The sequence below is a fragment of the Macrobrachium rosenbergii genome, chromosome 41 (assembly GCF_040412425.1).
Source record: "Macrobrachium rosenbergii isolate ZJJX-2024 chromosome 41, ASM4041242v1, whole genome shotgun sequence".
NCBI classification, from domain to species: Eukaryota; Metazoa; Arthropoda; class Malacostraca; order Decapoda; family Palaemonidae; genus Macrobrachium; species Macrobrachium rosenbergii.
The window spans coordinates 7565795-7592625 of record NC_089781.1 but is presented as its reverse complement, the minus strand read 5'-3'; the positions used below and the strand labels follow the sequence as shown (position 1 = coordinate 7592625).

The 26831-nt window shown below is 38.0% G+C and overlaps 2 protein-coding genes across 2 annotated transcripts; one reads left to right on the top strand and one right to left on the bottom strand.

The window, feature by feature from the left end:
- Nucleotides 1-23641, bottom strand: LOC136826598 (hydroxyacyl-coenzyme A dehydrogenase, mitochondrial-like). The gene is made up of 6 exons (XM_067083830.1): nucleotides 23179-23641; nucleotides 11699-11974; nucleotides 11035-11172; nucleotides 8277-8439; nucleotides 1906-2022; nucleotides 1-431 (listed from the first exon to the last, which is right to left on the bottom strand). The coding sequence occupies exons 1-6, from the start codon at nucleotides 23290-23292 to the stop codon at nucleotides 310-312; spliced, it is 930 nt and encodes a 309-aa protein (XP_066939931.1). The 5' UTR covers nucleotides 23293-23641; the 3' UTR covers nucleotides 1-309.
- Nucleotides 23642-24041: 400 nt separating this feature from the next.
- Nucleotides 24042-26179, top strand: LOC136826768 (52 kDa repressor of the inhibitor of the protein kinase-like). Its single transcript, XM_067084190.1, has 2 exons — nucleotides 24042-24855; nucleotides 25055-26179. The coding sequence occupies exons 1-2, from the start codon at nucleotides 24140-24142 to the stop codon at nucleotides 26118-26120; spliced, it is 1782 nt and encodes a 593-aa protein (XP_066940291.1). The 5' UTR covers nucleotides 24042-24139; the 3' UTR covers nucleotides 26121-26179.
- Nucleotides 26180-26831: the final 652 nt, after the last annotated feature.

Below are 26831 nucleotides of genomic sequence, written 5' to 3'. Positions count from 1 at the left end.
AAAATTCTGTCATTTATGATGTAAAAGTACAAGATGTTAATAAACCATATTAATTTACACAAAATAAAGATTCTTAATACAATTAACTATGACTTAATAGTATATTGCATTGATGTGCATACAGGTTTCGGGCAAAACATATAGCTGCTATAACCAGCTTCCAGTATTCTATGTATAATACAGTTAAAATGATAATACTTTACTGGTGAGAAAGGCAGGATGAATTTCAACTCTATATGCCTTTTCTTGAAATTTTCATGTTCCTACCACTGCTATTACCCTTACCCCATGAGAACTTCTTTTTCATATTTACTTCTTATATGAATAGAATCCTTCGCCAGTCTTAACTCCTAGTTTGCCTTCAGAAACCAACTTGTTAATCAACTCAGATGGCTGGAAAAGTGGGTTGTCTGGGTATGCCTTTGCCCAACCTAAACAGAAAGATGAAATCAGTAAAATCTATATCACTGAGGAAATTACAACACAAATTTTATATCATTAAAGTAACTAAAATTTTTTCCAGCTTCATTAAAGTCCGGTCACCCCGTTCATTTTTATTCTAGATTACTTTAAATTTCACCATCAATGTTTGAAAGCACAACTATTTTTTCTGATATGTTTAGTGCTATAACAGAACAATGGTCATACAGTGCAATGGAACATACAGCCATGTTACTTGTCAGTTCAATTTGAAAAAAAATTAATATGTACTGTAAAAGTAGCATTAATGACAGATTAAGTAGTTGTAGTAGCTGCAATTATATCAGTCCTTTGTAACTTTAAACCACAAAAATACCATACAACTGTTGTGATGTAGAATATACAGGGAAATTAGATAGAAATGAGAAAAAGAAAAGAGAGAGAGAGAGAAATATAGAAAAGAGAAAAAGTTAGGAGAGAGAAGGAGAGAGACGTAAGAATAAAAAGAGAGGCAGAGAGCACAGTGATAATGCCTAAAAGCAGTTGTTATTATCGTGATTCAAATACGCTGATCGAGGCAGGATTTTGCATGAACTCAAAAGCAGTATATTGTGTTGAAGCCATAAAAACAGTCGTAACAGTGAGAAATAATGGCCTCGGGATTAAGTTAACCAAATCATGAATCAGCACAGCCAAAAAGCTTACAGCAGCTGGTTCTATAACCCCACATTCACAGGAGGCATTTTCATGGAAATTCCGGGAAATTGGGGGCTGGACAAAGTGATGTACTTCTACACCCTCCAATCAAACATACTAGGGAGGGGTCTTTCACACACCCTCCTAAGATCACCTCCAATCAAGTCCTCTGAGGAGAGATTTGAATCACACCCACTACAGTCCTTCCAATCAACTATTTGAAGGGAAGGCTTAGCTGATAAATCCTTCCAATAGGGCTAGAAGGAGGTGGAGATTGCAGATAACAAGAATTCTAGGGGTCCAACAGGCTGGAGATCGCCAGGAGACAACAGATCAAGATTGTGTCGTAAAAGGGAGAGTATGTCTCCCTGCGCTTCAGTGTTCCCCATATAGACTGAGTCAAGTTAATAGCTCAAGAGTGATTTTGTTTTATACCACTGTAACTTGTTAATTTTGTACTAATTAAAGGGAAGAAATTACCGATCTCGTCTCTATACGCCTTTCTGAGAGATATCAATACTTAAATTAATTAATATAAAGAAGATAGCACATCATCAGTGAAGCAATGCTAAGGGACACATCTAGAAGAAACCAAGGTAAGAAGTGAGCGACTAAAAACATACAACAGAGAGAAAGATCCTTATAACACAGCTACACATGCCTTTACTTTATAAAAAGTACAATCTCATGAGTTTCTTTTAAAGTTTGTTCATTTGCTTAAAATGATAGAGTACTAAACCAATAAAATGGCATAACTGCAGAAATTAAAAGAAGTTAGAGAACACTTACCATCAACAATAAACTTTCCTGTATCCAGGCCAACATAGTCAATAAGTTCGAATGGCCCCATGGGATAACCAGCACCAAGCTTCATAGCTGTATCAATATCACGTGGAGTAGCATCTCCTAAATATGGCATAGAATAAAAAAAAAAAATGGAAAATTACCCACAATTGAAAACAAAACTAAAATTAACTAGTACCTGTTTTCTTTTTCTTACATGTATTGGAATACTACCTACCATGTGTATATGCTGGCACACTCCTAGCAGTTTTGAAGTGTCTTTGCTACACCACAGTAGTCTCTAGTCGCAAAGCTTTCTATCTTTTAGTCTTCCTCTTGACTCTCTTCACAAGGTCTCTAACCTGGTTTTACCTAGAAACCTGACCAAAGTGCTCTGGCTATGCTATTTTATAAGAATGATAATTTTTCCTAATAAACATAAAAGTGAATAAAATTTGGAATCCCACACAAATTTTATGAAATTCCAGATATTCCTTACATGACCTCACACATCAAAGTCTAGTTTCTCTAGGTATGTATTCTGGCTCGACAAGAATCTTACAAGACTGATGCATTAATGACTAAAAATCTAATTTTCTCAAGTAGTAAATTACTGTCTTGGTTTAATCAGACCAATGAGCAGAAATACACCTTTGCGCCAGCAGGTGTGGTCAGCATTCAAAATAAAGAAGAATGCTTGGCTGACGTGGATGGACTGTTGAGTTCACCTGTTCTCTACCAGGTGGGTACTGAATGTTTTATTCTCATCAGAATTCTTGACAACCGCAGAGGCTGGTTAGGGTCTACTTTAACGGTAGGTAAGTATCCAAATAATAAATTTTATCATGAAAATTTATATTGGGATGTATCTTACCTACTGTTAAAAACAGCCAATTCCCAAATGGTCAGAGTGGCCTTCAGGAGTGGTGTTAATAGACCTCTGTCTGGCTGTGACAAGTCCAATAAATAGAGTCCAAAACTAAACGGAATACCTATATTATAAAAATAAAGGCAAGCTCACATAAAACATATGTTCATGACCCTCTACAACTTGAAACTGACCCTCTACAACTTGAAACTGGATTTAAAAAAAAAAATATTTGGTTCAGGACAATACTTCACCCTCTACAACTAGCTTATTGAAGGTTTTACAACTCATGGACAAAATTTCTACATCTCTGAGATGATGATAATAATAATAATAATAATAATAATAATAATAATAATAATAAAAAAGTAAACCTCCATTGAGCGGTGATAACTATGACACCAAAAAGAGAATTTCTTATTGGGAGTAAGGCTCTCATGTACAGCATGGTCAGAGTAGCCTTCTGGGGTGGTGTTAATGGACCTCTGCGTCTGGCTCTGACAAGTCCAATAAACGACGGTCCAAAACTAAAAAGAATACCTATATTATGGAAATAAAGACATGCTCCTATACATACAACATATCTTCTTGACCCCCCACAACTTGAAACTGGATAAACAAAAAAGTAAAAAAGGCTGCTCTTTCACTTAGTTCAGGAAAGACTTCACCCTTTACAACTAGCGTGCTAAAGGCTTTACAATTCTTGAACAAAATTTCTACATCTCTCAGATAATGAAGAGGCAAAAATCCAAGTGAAACTTCCATTGAGCTATGATAACTATGTCCTCCAAAGATAAATGCTTTAAAAACTACACGATGCACCTACTGGTCATATATATATCATGAATGCTGACCTTCATCAAAGGTAAAATACTGACATGAGCTAACTTTGCTAAGCAGTAAACAAAAAAAAGATATAGCCTTCCTAGACAAAGGAGTGTCCAGTCTACTAACCTGTCAGAAAACAATTCACATTGCCTCTAGGATTTAATCTGTCCAAGCAATGATGAAGGAAGGGATGTTAATGGCATATGCCTTGTTCTAATTAAGACCCCTACAACCAGTACAAGGCTTTTCAAACTCTACTGATTAAATTCGGTTCACGAAGAAATCATTCCCAAAAAACCTGATGTTTTTGTTCCTACCATCAGTTGAAGCCACCTTATTCAAACAAAGCAAAAAATTGCCAGAATATCATGAAAAACAGCAAACTTGCGAATGCACAGAGAACCACACAGAACGGCGGCAAAAAGAGTTCTGTTGAGAACTTAAACATTCGATACCACCATGGCACAAATGAACCTGGACCATACACAATTTTTAGGATGAGAACTAAACCTAACCAAGTGATGGGAAAGGTTGACACAGAAATGCTATGGACAAATATATAATGATAGATATTTTTTATCTCTTAAAACTCCTTAAATATGTGTTCATAGGACCATGTCACCCAAAACCTAAATCAATCCTTGGGGTGAGAGACTCAATTAAAAAACCTGCTGGTTCTAAAAACTTTAGTAAGAACTGAGCTCGACAGAAAGGAGAATGAATTCTTTTCTAATAGCAGCACAGCTATGTTAGCCAAAATTCAAATCCTGAAAACTATTTCACAGGCTATTGTAGATCCTTACTTTTCAGTGGTGCAATGACAGCATCCTGCCTAAATTACCAGGCTTTGTGGTATGAGCAGTATATCTAGTGGGAAAGCTGAAAAGATCCCTTTATTCTGCATATCTCTTTCAACTGATAGGGATGCCATCTCTAGTGCTGTATATAAAAACATAATTTGAGATGAAACCCTACATGGAGAAATCTCCTTGCAATATTCCAAGTTACTAGAGGTTTCAGTCTTGAATATGACAATACCGAATCTAACTGAAATGATAGCTGCTAGAAAAAGTGCGAGCTAAGACACAAATAAGATAGCTGAGGTCTAAGGCCTGGTTGTAGTCAAGCTATTTACAGCACTGAACTACTTATCTTGATCTGCTGATAAGGCAGCACTGCTCAGTATATAGCCAATAGGTTTCTAGAACATTAAGTGTCATCAAGCATCACTACAAAACTTCAAGTTACCAGGTACACTGGCTCTAGAGTAACCACATTCTGATGACAATATGAAGGAACTTAACCCTTAAACGCCTACTGGACGTATCATACGTCGACTAAAATTGTCTGTTGGGTGCCAAGTGGACGAACCGTACGTCGACTACAAAAAATTTCAACCTTCGGTCAACTTTGACTCGACCGAAATGGTCAAAAACGCAATTGTAAGCTAAAACTCTTACATTCTAGTAATATTCAATCATGTACCTTCATTTTGCAACAAATTGGAAGTCTCTAGCACAATATTTCGATTTATGGTGAATTTTTGAAAAAAACTTTTTTCTTACACCCGCGCGGTAACTCGGCCGAAAATTTCAGAAATTCTTTCGTCATTTTGTCGTAATTTTTGCACTGTTCTATATTAGCCGTTACATAAAGTTTTATATATGAAAATGTGCACAATTTCATGTAAAATACAACAGAAAATAACTCATGGTTGTAGCTTTTATCAGTTTTGAAATATTTTCATATAAATCACGATAACTGCCAAAATTTCAACCTTTGGTCAACTTTTGACTTCGACCAAATGGTCAAAAAAACGCAATTGTAAGCTAAAACTCTTACATTCTAGTAATATTCAATCATTTACCTTCATTTTGCAACCAATTGGAAGTCTCTAGCACAATATTTTGATTTATGGTGAATTTTTGAAAAACACTTTTTCCTTACGTCCACGCCAGAAATTCTTTCACACGTTGTTGTAATGTTTGCACTGTTTTATATTAGTCGTTACATAAAGTTTTATATATGGAAATGTGCGCAATTTCATGTAGAATACAACAGATAATAACTCATGGTTGTAGCTTTTATCAGTTTTGAAATATTTTCATATAAATCCCGACAATTGCCAAAATTTCAAGCTTCGTCAACTTTAACTCGACCAAATGGTCAAAACCCAATTATAAGCTAAAACTCTTACATTCTAGTAATATTCAATCATGTACCCTCATTTTGCAACAAACTGGAAGTCTCTAGCACAATATTTTGATTTATGGTGAATTTCTGAAAAAAATTTTTTTCCTTACGCCTGCGCCGCTGTAACTCGCCAAACATCTCAGAAATTCTTTCGTCATGTTGTCGTAATGTTTGCATCGTTTTACATTAGTCGTTACATAAACTTTTATATATGAAAATGTGCGCAATTTCATGTAGAATACAACAGAAGATAGCTCATGGTTGTAGCTTCTATCAGTTTTGAAATATTTTCACATAAATCACGACAACTGCCAAAATTTCAACCTTCGGTCAACTTTAACTCGACCGAAATGGTAAAAAAAAACGCAATTGTAAGCTAAAACTCTTACATTCTAGTAATATTCAATCATTTACCTTCATTTTGCAACAAATTGGAAGTCTCTAGCACAATATTTCGATTTATGGTGAATTTTTGAAAAAAAACATTTTCCTTACGTCTGCGCGGTAACTCGGCCGAACATCTCAGAAATTCTTTCGTCTCGTTGTCGTAATATTTGCACTGTTTTTTTTTATATTAGTCGTTACATAAAGTTTTATATATGAAAATGTACGCAATTTCATGTACAATACAAAAGAAAATAACTCATGGTTGTAGCTTTTATCAGTTTTGAAATATTTTCATATAAATCACGATAAATAAAAAAATTCGACTTTCGGTCAACTTTAACTCAACCGAAATGGTCGAAAACTGCAATTGTAAGCTAAAACACTTACAGTCTAGTAATATTCAATCAATTAGCTTCATTTTTCAACAAACAGGAAGTCTCTAGCACAATATTTCGATTTATGGAGAATTTTTGAAAAAAACATTTTTTTACGTCCGCGCGTTACGAATTCATGCATCATTTTATGATAATATTTTCTTTGTGTTGCTTTGATCGTTTTACAATTTGTTATATACCAAAATCATTGCAATTTAGTGTACAATACAACTAAAAAAAATTAACTCATTAGCTTTAACCGTTGTGCTTACAGCGTGATTTGTATACAATTTATAAGAGTTTTTTTTTTTCGCTGTCATATATTCCAATATTTATATATGATAATGATATTTTTTTTTCATTTCTGATGGTTGCATACTAAACTTCAGGCAATGACAAAAAAAGGAGCCAAAAATGAACTCTTAATCTTAAAAACTAAGTGTGCTGTGATTTTTTGAAAAAAGCTTTTTTTCCGCTTCGGCGCTAACTCACCGAACGCCACCGGCATACGGGAGACGTTTTTGTAAATAGAGGCTCGGCGTTTAAGGGTTAATAGAAGCAGGTAACCTGACAAAAAATAATCATTTTCTGTATGGGACATGAGAGGCCTTACACCAAAGCTATCAAAATATACAACCAACTTGAACATGGTAAATTTAAGATTACAGGTAGTCCTCGGTTATCAGCGGGGGCTCCATTCTGGGGGTGTGATGATAACCGAAAATCGCCACTAACCGAAAATCAGCGATTTCCATTGCCTTTTCAGCTTATCGGCACCGAAAAGTGCCAATTTTCGGTTATTGGCGCCTCTGTTAGGTATGTATTGGCGCCAATACCCAATTATCGGCACCGATAAGCGGAAATCGGTGATTTTCGGCGCCGAAAATTGCTGATTGCCGATATTCGTCACTAGACAAGTGCCATAAAACCGGATCGTCATTAACCGAGCCCGCCGTTAACCGGGGACTGCCTGTATTAATATGAAAAATGGTAGTTTAATGTGGCCACTAAATGAAATTTACTGAACCTCAGAGCTTTTCAAAGGGATGTTTTAAAACGGAAAATGACAACTAAAAGAAGGAAAAGATAAGTTGGGAAGTTGAATGAAAAGAGACTAAAGGCAACAAACATACTGTAACATGACAGAAATCAATGTATCTGAGGCTGAAAGGAAGATTGTGAGGCACATCAAGTGCTAGCCCCTGCAGATAAAACCAGTAGTGGTAATGAATGTTTATAAAATTTCCATGCAACATGAGGGTTAAAAACATGACAGTAATAGTCATAAAACAAAAGCAAATTATTGTAAATTGGTGGAAACTTTAGTGATTGATGCAAAAATCATTTATTGGGGGTTCTCTACACATTTGGTGCTCTTTCATTTATCCCCATGGCCCTGACATTGTAAATTATTGGATGTCACACGTCAGTAATTTAAACACCTACAAAAAGAAATTCAAACTACTACAAAACTGTTAAAATGGTTTATGAGTAAATCACCTAACTACCACCAATTCTTCAGAAGGATTCCTTAAAATAGCTACTGAAAAGTAGTATATCCTGTAATCACTTCTTTCAGCATGAGAGCATTAAATTACTTTTACCAGACAATTCATCATTCTGAATGTTTATCTGCACTTGATATTATCAACCATTAAAGAATAACAGACAACAAAAAAGGGAAACTTTACAACTTGCAACCATTAATAACCTCTTCCAAAACTAACCTCTCTCAACCAGTCTGACAGCTTCAAACATGTAAGGCACCAGCAGTCTGTTAACAATGAATCCTGGAGTATCTTTGCATTCAACTGTGACTTTTCCCATACCCTTTCCCCATGCAACCATAGCCTCATAAGTTGCTTGTGAAGTCTCCGGAATACGTACAACCTAAGAAGAAGAAAAAAAAGTTCAGAATTACAGAGAAAGAATTACATGATCAAAATGTTGATTGAGGAATCTTTCATAAAATAAACATAAAGGCATCTAATGGCATTAAAAGAAAAAAAAGTTCTCTTTCAGTCATTTTGTTCTTAAAACACAATAAAGCAACTTCCAAATTACAACTTACATAGAAAAAATAAAACATTACTGTATAGCATAAAACACCTATGGTATAGGGGATCCCTCAACTCCTTTACAGTTCCATTCACCTTTCATCATCTAGAAGGTAATTAACTTTGAAAACACTTCCGGTATTCTATTGGTACATCAATGCAAGTCAGTATTTGGTGACTGAAATTAGCTTAGATCCATGGATCCTACTTGACTTCTGCGTAGTGCAATTCTTGGAGGAAAAGTCATTAAAAGAGTCCAGCATAATGATTTTTTCAGTTCCATATTGCTAGAAAAATCTGAAAAACTGGTTTTCCTTCAATTATTATTATTATTTCAGTAGATGAAACCTATTAACATGGAACAAGCACATAGGGGCCACTGACTTGAAATTCAAGCTTCCAATAAATGTTGGTTTCAACCTCCCACCGCAGACACCACACTGCAGCAGTAACTGACCATGCTACAGAGCCAGTAATTTTTCATTGCCCTGGGTGCCCTGAGTGAGACGCGAACCCGCAACATCTGAGTGGTATGCCACGACACTAACCACTATACCAGCAGACCAGCTAATGATACTGTAGCTACATTTCTTTCCGAAAGCTTAATCTTGTAGGGTCCTTGTTTTCTTGTGACACCACCTCAGAAGATTACTCTGCAGCTAAGCCTGCCACTCAGCCACTCACCAACTGTATGCCTTCCATCATTTCAGAGAACCAGAAGAGTGTTAAAGTCTCCTGGATCAGTAGTCGACAGATGGATTCTCTTCCGATTTCTTATGAGTACTGTATTCTATACAAATAAGCTTTGCACCAGTATTTCAGGATCTGTTTCTCCCCCAACCTAAACACTGGTAGTTATCTTACTGGAAAGGAATGATTTGTCCTCCTGGTTCCCAAGGACACCTTCCTTAACCTCAATAAGTGACCACCCTTAAAATCAATAGGAATTTCATACTTCTCACACTTGATTCCACAAGGTAAGAAAAGGCTGTGATCACCTATCTTATCCTGAAAGCAAGTGTTCTTTCCTTCACAAGATCTGAGCTGTAGTTTCTTTCATTAAATAGTGGCAAAAAATAATGGTGTATAGCAGTCCTTAAAAATGGGCACACTTACTGTACTCTGAATTTACTACAACCAAATTATATTCTTGCTAAGACTTTGTATTTAAAATATGCTTTTCAATTTGTAAAAATATGTTTTACAATCATATGACCTACAATGGGTTCTCCTTTCTCCACTATTACTCATTTTTCTATGTAGTCTTGTGGTTACTCGAAATTGTGACAACCTGACATGAGTTGCAGATATGTTATCTGTTTTTCCACATTATAATTTCCTATAATCACTGAAGGAACTTCAAACAATAAGAGTATAAAAGTAGAGATTGAAAATGCTAAGTCTTCAGATTTCCATAAACACATAAGAGCACATTTGGCATAAATGCAAATGATGGATATTCAATTCAAATGATTACATCAAAACCACCAATTCTACTTAATTATATTTTTAAAAACATTTTAAAAACTGGAAGTTGCAAATTTGGATATCACTTCAAATTTGCTATTATAAAGCAACAAAATGGACATTTGAAAAATCATCTTTTCTAGATAAGGTTGATCTAAAAACATGTAAATCATGAACATCAAAAGGTAAAACCTGTTAGCATAAAAATGAGAAATTTCTGCAACTAAGTATGTCTGCTAACAACTGCTCAAACAATTATGGACAAAACTTTTGGAATTATAGCTCTATCAAACATAAATGCATATGGTGCACTTGCTGTACATACTTTGGGACTGTCTTGATACAGCCAACTAGCCATGCCAGGACTACAAGCAGAAGCTGGTCCCAGCAAATTTTGTAATAGGCCACTGACAGCAATCCCAACTTTTGCAATAAATGTTTGGGAACTGCAATATTTTAACAATCAAAATGTTAAAATACTGTACTGTATTTCATTAACAGATGCTCTATACCACTACCAATTCGCCATCTGAATATATATGATCACATCACATATGTAGCAGACCTTACATATAGAAATCTACATACTCTACATAAATTCAAAACAGAGATACTAAAACATTATAAAAACAATGCTGATTTTAAATATGAGAAAATAAATAACCCACCAGATTCTTATATGGGCAAGGTTCTGAATATGCCTGATACTGTACTATATTCAAAACTGACAACCAACGAGAAATTTTTTTTAAGTAAAATAAATGCAAACAAATCCTACTCATTTTCACAGATTATTACTATAATAGTAACCAGCTAGCTGATATTTTTAACATTCAGTACACTAAGTTTATTTTTGTATATGTTCATCAAGCTTACTCAAGTACTATAGTATACAAAAATGAACACACTTCCTCGTTTGGAAAGAATTCAAATTACAAATAATTATCCTCTAAAACCTTACCTCAAGCAGCTTCATTACAGGCACTGGGTTAAAAAAATGAAGTCCACCAAACCTATCTTTTCGGTTGGTTGCTTCAGCAATCTTGGAAATTGGCAGAGATGAGGTATTTGATGCAAATATAGTGTGCTCTGGTGCTGCCTGCAACCAAAAGTTTATTAATTTTTATTGGTATTCTTAACATTTGTGCTATTTAAACTTAAAAGCAAGCACAACTGCAATATAATGCTTATTACAGTGCAGTAACTTACAGCTAGAACAGCTAAAGAAAAATTTTCTGCCATGACAGTTGGTGCTTACATTTAGGAACACATCAACAAAAAATACTTAAAATTTGTTTCACTCAAAGGGATCATACAGTGTAAAAAAAAAAAACTGATCACATCTCCATCAGCCTCATTCCATTACATCTTAAAAGACAATACTATACATGTAATTTAGGTTCTAGTAAACAATGTTCCCCCAGGTGATTTGACTTATTACCAATACTATATATGTACTGTAAAATATTTTCAAATTTAACTTGACAGGGCAAAACTGCACTACATGAACTACTGTCTCTCAAGAGAACTGTTTCAGCCTGAAAGTCTACCATAAAAAATCTGCACCATCAGCAAATGAAGGCATTATTTTTCACAAAATTGTTACCTATAAAAAAGAAACTTACGGCATCAAGTTGGGAAAATAACTTCTTTTTCACATCCAGATTTTCAACAATAGCTTCTACAACCAAGTCTGCTGCAGTTACAGAAGCAACTGCATCTGTTGAAGTGCCCAATCGTTGCATTGCATCTGAAATAAACTTTTCAGCATCTGCCCCTTCTCCCCCAAACTTCTTTTTTGCTACACGCTGAATTGAAGTCTTAATTCTCTGTTCAGCTTTCTTCACAGCTTCTCCATCAATGTCAACCATTGTAACGGTGTGCCCCGTTTGTGCAGCAACCTTGAGTTAAAAAGGAAAAATAAAATGAGATAAGGTTTCTAATATATGCAGGGTACTTGGCTACTGAACTTCCTTAGGTCAATGGCCTCTAGCAAAGTGTACAGTATACTATACTGCATTAGTTTACCTTACAGTTGATGTTAAATTTATGTGCACATTTTGGAAACAAGATGGCTGTTTAAACATTCAGTATTTCCATAATTTGTCACTGTAAAATGAAGTTTTCATAATAAAACTAATATTGTAATACTTACCTGAACACCTGAATTCGCCTTAATCCCACTAGCCCAAACAACTCTCAATTACCTATCCCCCTATTGGGAATTTTAACAGCCACCGTTACCAATGCTGCAGGTAAAATCTAGTCACTTGAGCTAACATAACAAAAGTTGGCAACGCTGACACAGGTGTGCGCCGACACTCCCACTTTTGTCAATTGCTTTATTCAAGGTCAAAATTGATGTGGGGAAAGGAGGGTGGAATCATTCAGGTGTTCAGGTAAATATTACAATATCAGTTTTATTATGAAAACTTCATATTGCAATACACTCCCTGAACACCTGAATTCACCCGATTAACAACATTTAGAGGAGGAGGGATCAATTCTATTGCACGCCTTTTGACAACCGCAGAGATGGTAGCTCACCAATCTGCTCTGCAAATATATCTGTTTAGTCAAACACTCACCACACCAATCAGTGCTTTCAGTGAAGAGACATGTTGGAGAGTACTTTGATCGACAGTCAGGTCAGTACTCTTGGTTCGTCGACCTACCATGTGGCTCTTCAGGACCTCTCATGTATGGAGGAGAATGAGGCAGAGTACAGAGCCGCTGGCCCTCTGGGAGAGCCCTCTAAGTTTGTGGCCCACCCCCTTTTCACAACTGCAGAGATGACAGCTTACCAATGTGCTCTGCATAGGATATCTATTTAGTTATACACTCACCTTATCAATCGATGCTTTTGGTGACGAGACATGCTGAAGAGTACTTTGATCGCCAATCAGGTCCGTACTGTCTTGGTCTGTCGACCTCTAGCCTCTCATGTATGGAGGGATATGAAGCAGTGTACCAAGCCGCTGACCCTCCGCCATCCAGGTGCGGATAAGGTCTGACGACCGACAAGCGAAGAAGTATCTCAGCGCAGACGAAAGAGCCTAGCCTACTAGAGCACCCCTTGGACTCTCGTAGAGATACTATCAAAGACTAAGATACTTAAAACTTACTAAACCTAAGTTCATGTGATTATGCTATCACTGTTGCCTAAGAATTCTAAAGACTAAAAGGAATTCCTCTATCTGGTTAACCTAAGAACCTCTTCACTAAGTGAATATCACCTCAGCTAAATGAACGCACCCTAGATAATAGACTTCGCCGCTACACGTGGACTAAGAGAATAACCCTCCGAACCTCCACACTAAGCGAATACCACCTCACCTAAATGAATGCACCCTAGATAGCAGACTTCGCCGCTACACGCTATAGGCGAATAGAACATCTCTTAAGTAAAAGGAGTAAACACTGAGACGGACTTCCAAGTAGCTGCCTCCAGAATAAAAGGCACTGAATAATTCCTTAGAAATGAAGATGAAGTGGTTATACTCCGAATGCTGTGCGGTCAGGGAAATACAGAGCTGAAGACGATGAAAAAGCAGCCTGGGAAATCACCTCCCTTCAAAAGTAACTAATTGCATTCTTTGACACTGGATGGGACGGATTCCCCTGAGAGACAAGAAGTGTACGCTAAAGCCGACGGAGTTTCTCAACCTTTGATAAACAGACTTTAATGCTCGTACCGGACATAAAGATATCTCCCCTGGATCGCCGGTAACGAACACTTGCAGATAAAGAACTTTAAACAAAAGAGGCAGAGTTTTAACCTCCGACTCTGTCTTCACCACAAATTCCGGAAGACAGACAAACACCTATCATTTCTCGCATAGGAACCCAACCTAGAAACTGCCTAAAGCTCGCCCAACCTCTAGCTGAAGCTAAAGCCGTAGGAAAAAGCAACTTCTTAGTCAGTGTCTTAACATTATAGCTTCAATGGGTTCAAAGGCAGGGGAATACAAGAAAAATATTGAAGTACTTCCGATAAGTCCCACGGAGGGGCCCGAGTCAGCAAGACAGGACATTCAATCTTAAAAGAACGTAATAAACGTCGTAGATGAAGCCAAAGCATTCGCCTGGTGGGCTAGACCCCTCGAGATAAATTTATTAGGCTGCAACCGGCCACGGATCCGAAGGGACATAGCCATCACTCTTTTAGAACCACATTACAGTAAACCTGACAGCATCCAGAGAGAGTGCGCAAGAGCCTCAGTCTGATTGAGCAATTCATCCTCCAAGCACCTGCTTCCCTAAGAGAAGTCCCTACGAGCTGAGACTACGCCGGAGACTTAGACAGGATTGCCTCAACCAATTTGTTGAATGGCAACCTGACACCTGCCGAAGGGTTACCTCAAACTGCGTAAATCATCTTAAATGGAGAGAGAAGAGTAGAGTCCTGTCTATTAGAAGTGACTACTGACGCTAAACGACCGTCTGCCTCCTCTAAAACCTGTCTAACCCGATCGAACCAAACTAGCCAACACGAAAAAGAGGCAGGAGCTGGCTTAGTGGCAAAAAAAAAAAAAAAAAAAAAAAAAAAAAAGAGACTGAACTGACGAAATTGGGAGGTCCAGAACTCTTGCTTGAGGGTACGGAGAAGTGACATACTCAAGCATGCATCCTTAAACGTTACTGCTGGCAAGAGGACATTCTAAGTCCGCCAGAATCTCCTGCACCTCCAGATAAGAATCCTGTTCCACAATGTCCGAACAGTCTAAGACCGACAAAGGAGAAAGAACTGAACGAAGACCAGACAACGATGAAGAGTACGCAAGCGGACCACCCTAACCAGAATGCTGAGCACCCACGCCTAATTGGGTACCCGGAGCTGAATCTGCATAGTTGAACCTGCCAGGAAGAAGAGAAGACTGAACCGAGAAAAACCTGGAGCCAATTCCCCATTATTACCAAGGGGAAGACAAGTGAGAGTAGTCAAACCCACATTGCTAAACAATGGGGAAGGATGCGCAAACAAAACCCCTTGTGGAGGGACGGAAGGAGGGAGAGTGAAAGAGGTAGAAGCTACCTTCAGAGTTGCCGCCGCAGAAAATGCAGGCGATGAAAGCCACGGACCGCTCAAAGAAGGTACAAAAAGCCCTGCCAAACCGCGAAGCGCAAACCCGAACTGGAAGTGACAGGCAAACCGCGTGAAATACCTGATACTACTGGAACAGCCGCTTAAAGAGGAAGCAAGGGGTTGCGCATACCCAAAGGATGGAAGATGAAATGCCTGCAGCCAAATTCTGCTGAAACTGCATTTTCACCTGTCCAGAAGCTCCTCCTACCAGAGAAGACTATACTGAGGAAGGAGAAAGGCAGGAGGCAGAGGAATAGCAGATGCATGAAAAAAGTTACCTAGAGGAGGAAAGCCAAAGTCGAAGGAGGGAAAACGGAAGATGAGGAAGCCGCAGGAAAGACCGGAGCAGAAGAAGAGGAGACCGAAGAGGAGACTGAAAAAGGAGCAACAGAGAATGTGGGAGCAGGAGATGAAGCGACAGATAACCCAGAAGAAAACTTAGCACGAAAGGACAGAAGGTACACCGAATCTGCCCCTCCCCTCTCGATAATCCTGAAACATATCCAATATGAATTCTGGACACTACTGTGTCACATACTCTCTAATGTTAGAGAAAACATTAAAAAAATAACCTCTCACCATAGGTCTGTACCCGTCGAAAGACCCAACAAATCTGCCTTATATTCCGCCACATCTAATTGCGGGTCCCGCAAACTACTTTTAGAAGCCGAAAGGACACCCCAGAATCCGCCTCACTAGATGGAGGAGTAGAAAACACAGAGAAGGGGGAAACTACAGTAGATGATTTAGAAACAGTTGGAAGTGAGTTAGGAGCTAGGGCAGAAGGATTCTGCACCATCGGAACTGAAACATTGACTTGAGACTGAGCCAGACTGAAAAGAAGTGATGAGGGCGTAACTCTTGCCAGAGCACAAAAATCACTTGAACCCAAAACCAGAACCCGTCCAGGAGAACGACTTTGCACCCTTAATACCTTCTCCTCACCACCTAACCCAGACCTATCCTCCTTTATCACACCTAGATCTTGATGCTGATTAACATTATGAACATTAAATTTATCAATACTACAAGGGGGTTGGGGAGGGGGGGAAACCTTCGCTGCCTGCTCCGCGCTGAGGGGGCCGGCAGACCCTACCCACTCGGAGGCTTGTGGTTCTGCCATTACCCTCAGCACCCGTTAGGGCTGGTTCTGGAACAAGCAGGGGGAGCTGAAAAGGAAGAAGGATTAGACATCCTAACACTACTAATATTATCCCTATCCGAGAAAAGTTGAAGAAGACTAGCTATTAAATTTTCCTTACTACTTGCAATCCTATCCTCTATCTGTTTGACTACCTCTGAACTCGCTAAATCCATCAACTGATCTGTAGCAGAAGCCTGAGACACTTGAGGCAACGAAAATCTGACCGACGTCTGCTGCCCTTACTAGCCAAAGACTTGTGATGACGAATGTAATCCTCCATCTTTTGTGCCTTCCAATCGGAACATTCATCGCAATGAGTCTGCACATCACACTCAACCCTCGTACATACCTGACAGAATGTCTTTCGTGTCTCAAGGTACTCATCCATCTCTGGCAGGAAGAAGAAGCGATGAGCTCCAGCATCCACAGTCATAGGGGCAGTCGAGGTCGACATCGAAGCCAAAGGTGCGGTAGTAGGTGAAAGAGTCCATGATGACCAATTGAGACCGGGAGCCAACGAGTCCAATTCTAAAAGATGTTCCACATCGAAGATATCCAGAAAAAACCAGGAGAAAAAACCGGTAAATACAATCCAGGTCTTCATCAGAAGTCCAAAATACAAAGAGAAGCCGGGCAATAGGATTAAAAACCTCGCACTACAGAAGGAAACAAACTTCCAGCAGCGCGAACAAAAAGCAATTGACGAAAGTGGGAGTGTTGGCACACACCTATGTCAGCGTTGCCAACCGTTTGTTATGGTAGCTTAAGTGACTAGATTTTACCTGCAGCGTTGGTAACGCTGGCTGTTAAAATTCCCAATGGGGGACGGGTAACTAAGAGTTGTTCAGGCTAGTGGGATTAAGGGTGAATTCAGGTATTCACGGAGTGTATTGCAATACAAATTTTAAGCTATATTGGAAAACATATCAAACAAATGATTCACTCCCATTAAATCTGAGTTACTTAGGCCTTACAGTTTTTCTTATACTTTTCCAACCAATTCTTCAATCCATTTCGTTGAAAACATAACTGAACCTTTCAGCCTGAATTCTATCTGGTCCAGGTCCTCAGCTACAACCATTCTCCATGATTTTTATCAGTATTCCAACCAGTATGTGTTCTGCTCCTTCCACATCTACTTTTCTGACTGAATGTGTCCCTCCCTTTCTCATCACATTCACCAGTTTTAATCTTTAAGATCAGCCTCTTTCTAGCCTTTAGATGCTATATCTCTAAGCAGTTTCCTCATTTGTAATGTGATCATCTTCAATGCACTTCAGCATTAAATATCAGCATTTGGAAGTTACTGCTTCATTATCATCCATTTCCTAGTGGGTTATTCCAGAAAAATAAATTTCTGCTTCATCCAAGCTGTTATTTCCTTTCCTTCGTAATCACTCAATATTGGCTTTATAATCCAGTATTGTAATATGGGTTTCCAGGGTATCCAAGATGTTTTACCCTCTCAAGCATCTCTTTACCAAATCCTCTTCATATACATTTTGGTAATTGAAAATCCCTTCCTCAATTTGCATCTTGCAATCCTGACCAATTCTTACTATGTAAGTTAAATTTGATACAAAGCATAATCACCAATTGCACCTCTCCTCAAGCAACCAAATGTCAATATTGTAATTTGGACTTCCTCCTTGGCTTCCTATTCACAGTGAGAACTACGGCACTTAATTTGAAAATATTTAAAGTATTATTTATACATCAGCTAGAATTCTGCAGGGTATCATCAAACTCCCAACACAAATTTTTGCACTAACATATTGCTACTAATTAAAATTGGCAAGAGGAGGATTTATGCAAGGTTGTCTCAAAACAATGCTTTAGTAACAAAGTTTGGTAAGATATGCAAAGGCTACTAAAACTACAAAGATATAGCACTATTTCTGCTAAACAGTACAATACAGTATTTGTTTACTTGGCATGAAATAAATATTTTCCCTATTTTGTCTCATCAATTCTGAAGTCTGACTGTTGTTGTTACTGGAAACCTCTATTTAAGAGCAGCATCAATAATGGCAACACTCCCCTGGGGCACAGATTTTTGAGTGTTGGAAAATGAAAAACAAATAAAAAAGTAACCTAAGCCAGTCATTGGTTACATACCACTGCATCGACCCCAAAGTCCAGTTAGCTATAACAAGCAAAAGTCATTACCATTAGTGTGTACGGTAATGGTAATAACAATAATAAAATATTTGATAGAGAAACTTCCTGCCACAAGTGATAGAGAAACTTCCTGCCACAACAGAATGAAACAGTAAAGACTGGCAAATAATGATATGCAGTGTATAGGGCAAGTTATTGATAAAAGAGGTACTTACGGTCCATGTAGGAAGGCTCTGAAATACTGCACTTCCAAGTCCCAACTCCCAAGTGAATTTTAATACTATTCATATCCTTGTGTACAAAATCTGCATCTAGGTTTCAGCATTTGTTCACCACCCAAGTAATGACAGCAGGAAATTTCCCCATAAGGGCATACAGTAACTCATCTTTTATACAAGTTCACTGGAAACCAAAACTTAGCTGATAAACTTGCCTTCGATCTACTGGCTGACTGTCTTTAGACAGACAGCACTTGCTCTTGTGAATATAACAAAATTTTGGTAACCAGAAATAGTGAAATGTGTGGAGGAAAGACTTGAAAATGTATAAATTTTTCACGAAAGATGTATTTTGAAGTTTAGAATATATACTATCATCCATCAATTGGATATAGCAATTGATGAATATTGAAGTTTAGCATATACAGCATCATCCACCAATTGGATATAGCAACTGACAAATACATCTTTAAATAACAGTTTTAGCAAAACTGGAATTCTCTTAATACGTAAGCTGTCAGCGTTCCGAATGAGACCATGGCATAATGGCTTTCTATTTTGCTGCCCTCACAAAACATAAAAATCTTTTTAAATTGGTTATGGTAGGACTTTTTCAGCATTCTGGAACATAAATTACATTTGAAAGGTGCTATACATGAGGCATTTTGTGTGTGCAAAGGGGTGTCTCCATAATATGCTAAAGCCCTGAAACACTTCTGTTCTGAAGGGCACCAAGTGAAGCTTTCAAATAAGATGATAAGCTCTTAGACCAGTTAAGGCTAAGGTGTATTCTTAGTCAAGGTCAACACTGTAAAGGAGGAGCCCATAGTTAGGTTATGCTACCTTACAATGTACCCATTTGTATTGCCATTTCCACTGAATATTTAAGTTCTGAAAATAACAATTACTGTGCTATGGATAGTTTTTGATGCGACCGACAATTCCATTTCATCATAAACATTTGTGTAACTAGTTACAAACCTATCTGTTCTAACCAAGGTTGAAAACCACACTATTCTTGCAGTGTGGGTTGGTTGGGTGGAAGCTGAAGGTCACTGATTATTCCTTTTGTACACGACATAGAGGATAACATAATAAAGGTACATATGCAAAGATTTATTATAGTACTTTTGTAAATATCACAAGATTTAAAGTGACTTTGGTCAGGTTGTGGGGGTGAGTAACGACTGGTTACGTAAACCCTATGCTTCTGGTTAGGCTGGGCTAAGATGCTTCTCTGAACTTTTTCAAAGTTTATTACCCTACATCAGGTTAGATAGAACTTTGCTCACCTGTTAGGCCAAGAAGTGGCATTCAAGGTTAGGTTAGGATGCATCCCTGCATTTCATTAATTGGTTACTCCAAAACCATGGTTCCTACTGTAGTCCCCATTACTGCTGAGCATGGTAGCTGTAAGGGGTTAACCTTGCATTCATGATGGAAACATATTCTTCAAAATCACATTAAAAACTACAATAACAGCTACATTTTTATATCTGTTCTGCACTCAAGGTCAAAAGGAACATCTGCTGCTTCCCAATCCTGGGGTAACAGGGTAGTCGGTATTTGTATGTAATAGATACACGGCGAGTATTTAGCAAGAAATGGAAATTTCTTATAGTATTTTGGTTGCTTATTAACAATTTAACGTTATTTTTTGGGGGTTGGCTGTAATTAACCTGTAATTAACCCCTGAAGTCCATCTAACAAGGGGTTTCCACAGGCGATCTTCACAAGACAGAGCATGACTACGTCTGTTTGGAACAGTTCATATCCCATCCGGCAAGTGCAATACCTTGGAAACTGGTTTTTTCTACACTTTTAGGGCTTCTGACACTGGCGGTGCATTTGTTTGTTGTCGGCCAATTGGAATGTCCCTTTGCTGTGTTTAGTACTGGCCTGGGGGTGGCGGTACCCAAACGTTAACAAGTTATTGCACTTGCCAGATGGGATATGAACCGTTCCAAACAGACGTAGCCGTGCTCTATCTTGTGAAGATCGCGTATGGAAACCCCTTGTTGGATGGACTTCAGGGGTTAATTTACACGTTAATTACAGCCGACCCCCAAAAAATAACGTTAAACAGTAAATAAGCAATCAAAATAATATAAGAAACTGCCATTTCTTGCTAAATACCCGCCGTGTATCTATTACTTAGATCTACCGGATAGTCTAATGGTTTGCCGTACAAATAGCAACAAAGCAAATATGCAAAGTAGTTGTAAAAATATTAACTAATGTGTTTAGCATGAAAATTTGTTATAAACTTATCAAACCCTAGTTCCAAAGACAAGGATTTGTCATACATTTATCAAATCCTAGTTCCAAAGACAAGGAAGCGTCAGATGGTAATTCTAGGGGTGTCATACCAGTGCATATGGTATGCCAATGAAAGAGCTTGCACATGTGAGCAACACCTATAAAGTAGTCTGTGGCAAAAACAAAGTTTCTTCCCCTACAGGCAGAGAGAACCACAGAGAGGTCAGACTTCCTATGTGCAGCGTAATTTGGCCGCCATTTTGATTGTGTGTAACTGGAGCTGCAGTGACAGCAACGTTTTGTAAACAAATATGCTCCGAGTGCACTGCAACTCACTGTAGGGCCAACAGTTTATCTTTATGCTGAAACACAACAAACTGCCAATGTTTATTTACTTGACAGCTGTTATGATTGTTCATTTTATGGACGTATATCAGAAAATAAGGGTACAAATAGGCCTATATAAGTATGTAACAGTAAGAAGACCACTCAGATACATAACAGCGAAGTGTGACTAGATCAGCAGAACAGACTTTGTTCCAAATAATACCTATTTAGGTAATTCCTTAGTGGGATACAAATTTTATTCTTCTCCGATATTCTTAGACATGTATGTGGTATATTTATAAACAAAAATAACCCATAAATGTTTAAACAGTTTTATTCAAAGTTCTGTAAAATAAAATCAAAATAACCCTTGGAAAAATGTTTAAACAATTTTATTCAGTTCTGTAAAATAAAATAATAATATTTTCAAACATTTAGGCTACGTAAAATTACCTGTGAAAGGACTGCATCTGGAAAAGTAATTATCGTACTTCAATGTCATTAAATGATGGCAGATATAATAGGCCCTAGAAGAAGAACATGCTAGCAAAATGTCAAGCCTTCGCAAATACCATGCCTTACCAAAATATGCACAAAATGTTATGCCTGTGCACAACCTATTGGAAATAGGTAGTATTTAATTACTAATCACGTACCACCACCAAAGGCATCAACACATACACATCGCACACATTGTTTAGCATTAAAATCACCACCAGTCCACCACCAAAAGCATTAACACACACCAAGCTTAATCAAGTTAGACAGGGATATACTTATCTGTCAGTGTGAAGATCTGTTAACAAAATACTCATTGGATTAATATGAATTCATTTACGAGAAGTTTTCAACAGTCTTCTGTTTGTACGCAATTCCTTTTCTTTGGGTGCTTTATTCTTTATTTTCAATTAATATGTTAGTCTCAATGTAACATACAATTGCCTCATAAACTGTACACTTATGAGAACAATAATGAATAGTACACAGCAGTAAACAAGCTGCTTACAAGCAGATGGGCTGACACATTAATGTGCTCACCTTGTGTTGTCCTTTGGAAAAGAGCACAAGGGCACTTCTTTGTTTGTTTTTGTATACTTTGCACAGTTAATGGCAGAACACTCTGTTCCTTTTGACCCAGAGGCTTTCTTGGTGTGGCCTGTGTGGTGTAAATGATCCATGGAGAGATAATTTGGTGCAGACTCGGCTGCAGTGACGGAATGAGGCGTCTTTAGCAACCTCCAGTTACACACAATCAAAATGGCCGCCGGCGCTCACCCAATTACAATGCAGCATATAGGAAGTCGGCCCTCTCTATGGTTCTCTCTGCCACAGGCTACCTGTAAAGCCATTCTTGATCTTCATGTAGCTATTATTCTTATTTAAGAATCCCTTGATAATTTTCTTTAGTTACAAAGTATTTTTACACCAATTTACATAGGGCTAACCCTCTACCGAAAATGAAACCTAAATAGACCTAAACTGTAATATACTGCCCTGGGTTAGCCTAAGGAAGGCTGTAGGTTGTTTTCAGCTTAGGCTACCAAATCTTACCACACGCTTAAGCAAGCCGAGTCTACCTGTCAAATACTTTAATTGCTTAAACCACTGAACTTTGGTTTGGTAGTAGGCTAGGCCTATTTTGGTACGCGAGAAACAAAATTTTCAATTATCTTGGTTTGGTGTAACTTTCTTGGCCTTCAGAATTCTTCAATCCATACTATCTAACGTTGCGTTGGGGAATTTTATAGGCCTAAATTTTGCCCCCAAATAAAAAACTTCATTGAGCCAAACTTTGCTAGAGTAGGCATAGGCTGGCTATGCCTGCAAAAGACCTGTACAAAAAAGGGTCTTTTCGTTTTAAATTCCTCGACAAATTCACAACAATCATTCTATAAAGCAATGTGATTACGTTTAATAAATATGCCTTACGGTATAGGCCTAAGCTATTACCTGAGCGATACCGGCTCCCATAAGACCACTGCCGATGACGGTGACATTTTTGATTGCGGACATCGTAGCTGACTTCGAAAATGCTCTTTTGGCGATATGATTAACGAAAGCCATTTGGTATATAACGGATTTGACGTCCTCTAGAAGCACGAAGACAACCTGCAGAGATTCCTTTCTGGGGTTTGGACGGTACAAACGGGCACCGGTTGGCACTGGACACGGCAACCAGATCCCAGCTGAAGCCTAACAACAACCAGTTGCCAACTATTACATTTAGATTAGACTAGCAAGATGCAGGTAAACAAAACTAGTCTTTATGATAGACATTCATACCGGAGTTGCAAGGGATCCGCCATTTATTCTTTCGTCAAAATAAAAATAAGAACACTTCAATAATAATGTACCATAAGCTACCCGCCAACAAATCCCTCCACCCAGTAACAAACCACAGCAAACCCATTATAAACTCTATGTTCATGCAGGCCTGCACCGGGGAGGGGGTGGGGGGTGGTCGAACGAACCCCTCCCCCCAAAAACTTTCTGGTAGTCCATATTTTCTGTGACTATCCTTTTCATTGAACTGTACTTATAAAGTAATAAATAACAATCTTTTGTATTTTTGGCAAGTCTTCTTTTATAAATTTTGTTATTAAACATTAACATCATTCTTTAATAGTAGGAAATACAAGAGTGATAGGCCACCATATTTGTAGATTTTAGTTGATGAAATTATGGATAATGTTAACGGCATGTCTGATGGACAAAATACCATTTACTTAATCATGACAAACCACCACAGCACTTCATTTTTCTAACCAAGCATCTGGGAGGGTGCTACAGAAGTTTCAAACAGAACTGGTTGGATGAGCATGGGACTTGGCTTGTTTATAGCACCAGATTGGATGGTGCTCTCTGAATAACCTGTGCCCTATTTGCAAAGCAGTCGGTTGGTAGACGTAACATGGGCGCCCTTGTAAACACACCTTTTACTAAGTGGCACCATAAATCTGAGGTTTTTGGGGAACAACATGTCTCTAAACCGTCCCATATCAGGGCTCTTCAGGATGCTCAGAATTTCATATCATCCCTTGAGAATCCTGGATCTACCATTACAGCAACAGTAAGCAAACAGAATCCTGGATCTACCATTACAGCAACAGTAAGCAAACACAGAGCAGCAAACACTGCAGAAAACAGACACATTCTGGAATCTGTGCCAGAGACAGTACTTTATTGTGGACGTCAGTGCATTGGATTAAGGGGTGATAATGAAATGTCAGACAATGGAAATCGTGGCAACTTCCTTGCACTTCTGCGTGTGATTGCTAATCATGATACCATCTTAAAACAACACCTGGAAAAGCCCAAAATGTTGAATGCCACCTACATCTCTCCAAGAGTACAAAATGAAATGATTGAAGTGACTGGGAAACACATAACCCAGAATGAAATAGTCAAAGAGGCAAGAGAAGCCAAATTTTTTTTTTCAGTTATGGCAGATGAATTTTCATCTCACAATAATGAGTTGATGCCTCTGTGCATTCACTTTGATAGAAAATGCAACATCAGAGAAGAGTTGGAAATATGCTCTCTTCCCCGGATTACAGGCCACCACATTGCTACAAAAATATACAGTTTTGGCAGAATTAAGCATACCAATAGAAGACTACAGAGGACAAGGATATGATGGAGCCAGCAATATGAGTAGTGAAAATGTTGGAGTCCAGGCACTCATCAAAAAGATGCCCCCAGAGCTACCTTCACCCACTGCAGCAGCCATTGTTTAAACTTAGTTATTGCCAAATCATGTTTGCTTCCAGCAATAAGGAACTCACTAGACAAAATGAAGTCTATTGTACTCTTTTTTTACTAACAGCCCAAAACGAGAAAAACTTCTGACAGAAGTTATAGAGGTAAAAGAAAGCAATTCTTTTAAACAAAAACCTCTCATTGAAGTTTGCAGAACTCGGTGGGCAGCTAGGCACAATGCATATGGTCATTTTTACAAAGCTTTTGTGCACATCATTACAGCTCTTGAAGTTATTGCTCATGAGTTACATAGTGATATTTTCACCAATGATGTAACAACAGGGTGGGACAACAAGAACAGAGTTGAAACTTCTGGGCCCCTCCATAGCATACAGAATTTTTATTTTATTGTAAGTTTCATCTTAATCTACCAACTGCTTTCTCACCTTGAAGGCATAACCATCAAGTTACAAAGTACGTCCCTGGATATTATACAACCCTTTCGCATGGTTGATGAAGTAAAGGTTTTGTACCATCACCTACGAGACAACATTGCTAATGATTTTGATGAAATCTTCACATCATCTGTGAATATGGCTTCAAAAGTTGAAGTGTTTCCAAGCAAACCAAGATCAGCAAGAAGACAGCAGCACCGTGCCAATGCTGACTCTTCATCAGTGAAGGAAGATTACTTGCGCAATTTAGCCATTCCTTTTCTTGACCATATCATCATGGAATTAGAAGAGAGATTTTTCCCCCTCTCCCAGACTGCATCAAACCTCTTTGGACTTGTACCTTCTGTCCAGTGCAATGATGACATAGACATCGACCTAATGCCTGCTGCTGTACTTTATAAGGATGATCTCTCTTCGCCAGAACTAGTCCCGCAGGAGCTGAAAAGGTGGAAGTTGAAGTGTAAGTTACCGCCAAAAGATTCTATCCCACTGACATGCGCCAAGGCTATAAAGATGTGTGACCCCTCTATGTTCCCTAATATTTGCACCCTACTTAAAACAGCATGCACACTGCCAGTAACATCATGCGAATGTGAGAGGTCTGCTAGCACTTTAAGGAGACTCAATACCTCTATGAGGGCCAACATGAAAGAAGAGAGGCTGTCATTACTGGCATTAATTCACACTAATTACAACATGCCGATGGATTTGGATAAAGCTGTGGATATTTTTTTCTAAGCTTCAACCAAGACGACTAGAGCTCACATCTGATTTCACATGAGCTTTAGTGTCTCGTTGTTTTTGAACATAAAAGACCGTGTTAGTTACTCCTCTTTCATTAAGAAACTATGTAATCATATGGCCAACATATCAAAAGGAAATTCCTTTCATCCTACATCACTGCTACATATTACTTGTGTTTGTAGTTTATTATTTGTACAAATATTTGAAGTATGCATACATTTTATATTTTCATTTGTAGTGCGCGTTTGAAAATTTTCATATATACTATCCGTAGTAATTGCAGTTTCTCCTTTTTATTTCTAAATTATGTTAATTTTTTATTGCATCACATACATACTCTAGAATATTTATTAATTATTGTCTTTGTTAAGTCAAAGTATATAACCTAACAATAAATAAAGTAATATGCATGTTATTTGTTATTGTTAACATATTAAATGAATCAATCAATAAAACTGAAAAAATATTTTTTAATTTCAGCGCAAACTTTCCATTATAAGTAAAAAAAAAATTCTGTTAACCAAAGTCAGTACTTTGAATAACATCTAATCGGGTAGAAGGGCATAGACCGCATGCCCAGTTTTTCTTCTTAATATAACTAAAATAACATTTTCAAGTATTTCCTCTTGTATATACCTATGTATGCAATGACATATATAGAAGAAAAGGTCCAGTTTTGGGAAAAACGACCCCCCATAAATAACT

What these genes read in the sequence shown, in the direction of transcription:
- LOC136826598 (XM_067083830.1), bottom strand. Translation starts at nt 23,292, where the DNA reads ATGGCTTTCGTTAATCATATCGCCAAAAGAGCATTTTCGAAGTCAGCT. An exon ending in TGGGAGCCGGTATCGCTCAG is followed by an intron (nt 11,975 to 23,178) that starts GTAATAGCTTAG and finishes TTTTAACTCAAG; the next exon opens with GTTGCTGCACAAACGGGGCA. An exon ending in TGTCAGACTGGTTGAGAGAG is followed by an intron (nt 2,023 to 8,276) that starts GTTAGTTTTGGA and finishes TGCCATATTTAG; the next exon opens with GAGATGCTACTCCACGTGAT.
- LOC136826768 (XM_067084190.1), top strand. Translation starts at nt 24,140, where the DNA reads ATGGGCGCCCTTGTAAACACACCTTTTACTAAGTGGCACCATAAATCT. An exon ending in AATAGAAGACTACAGAGGAC is followed by an intron (nt 24,856 to 25,054) that starts AAGGATATGATG and finishes TTTTACTAACAG; the next exon opens with CCCAAAACGAGAAAAACTTC.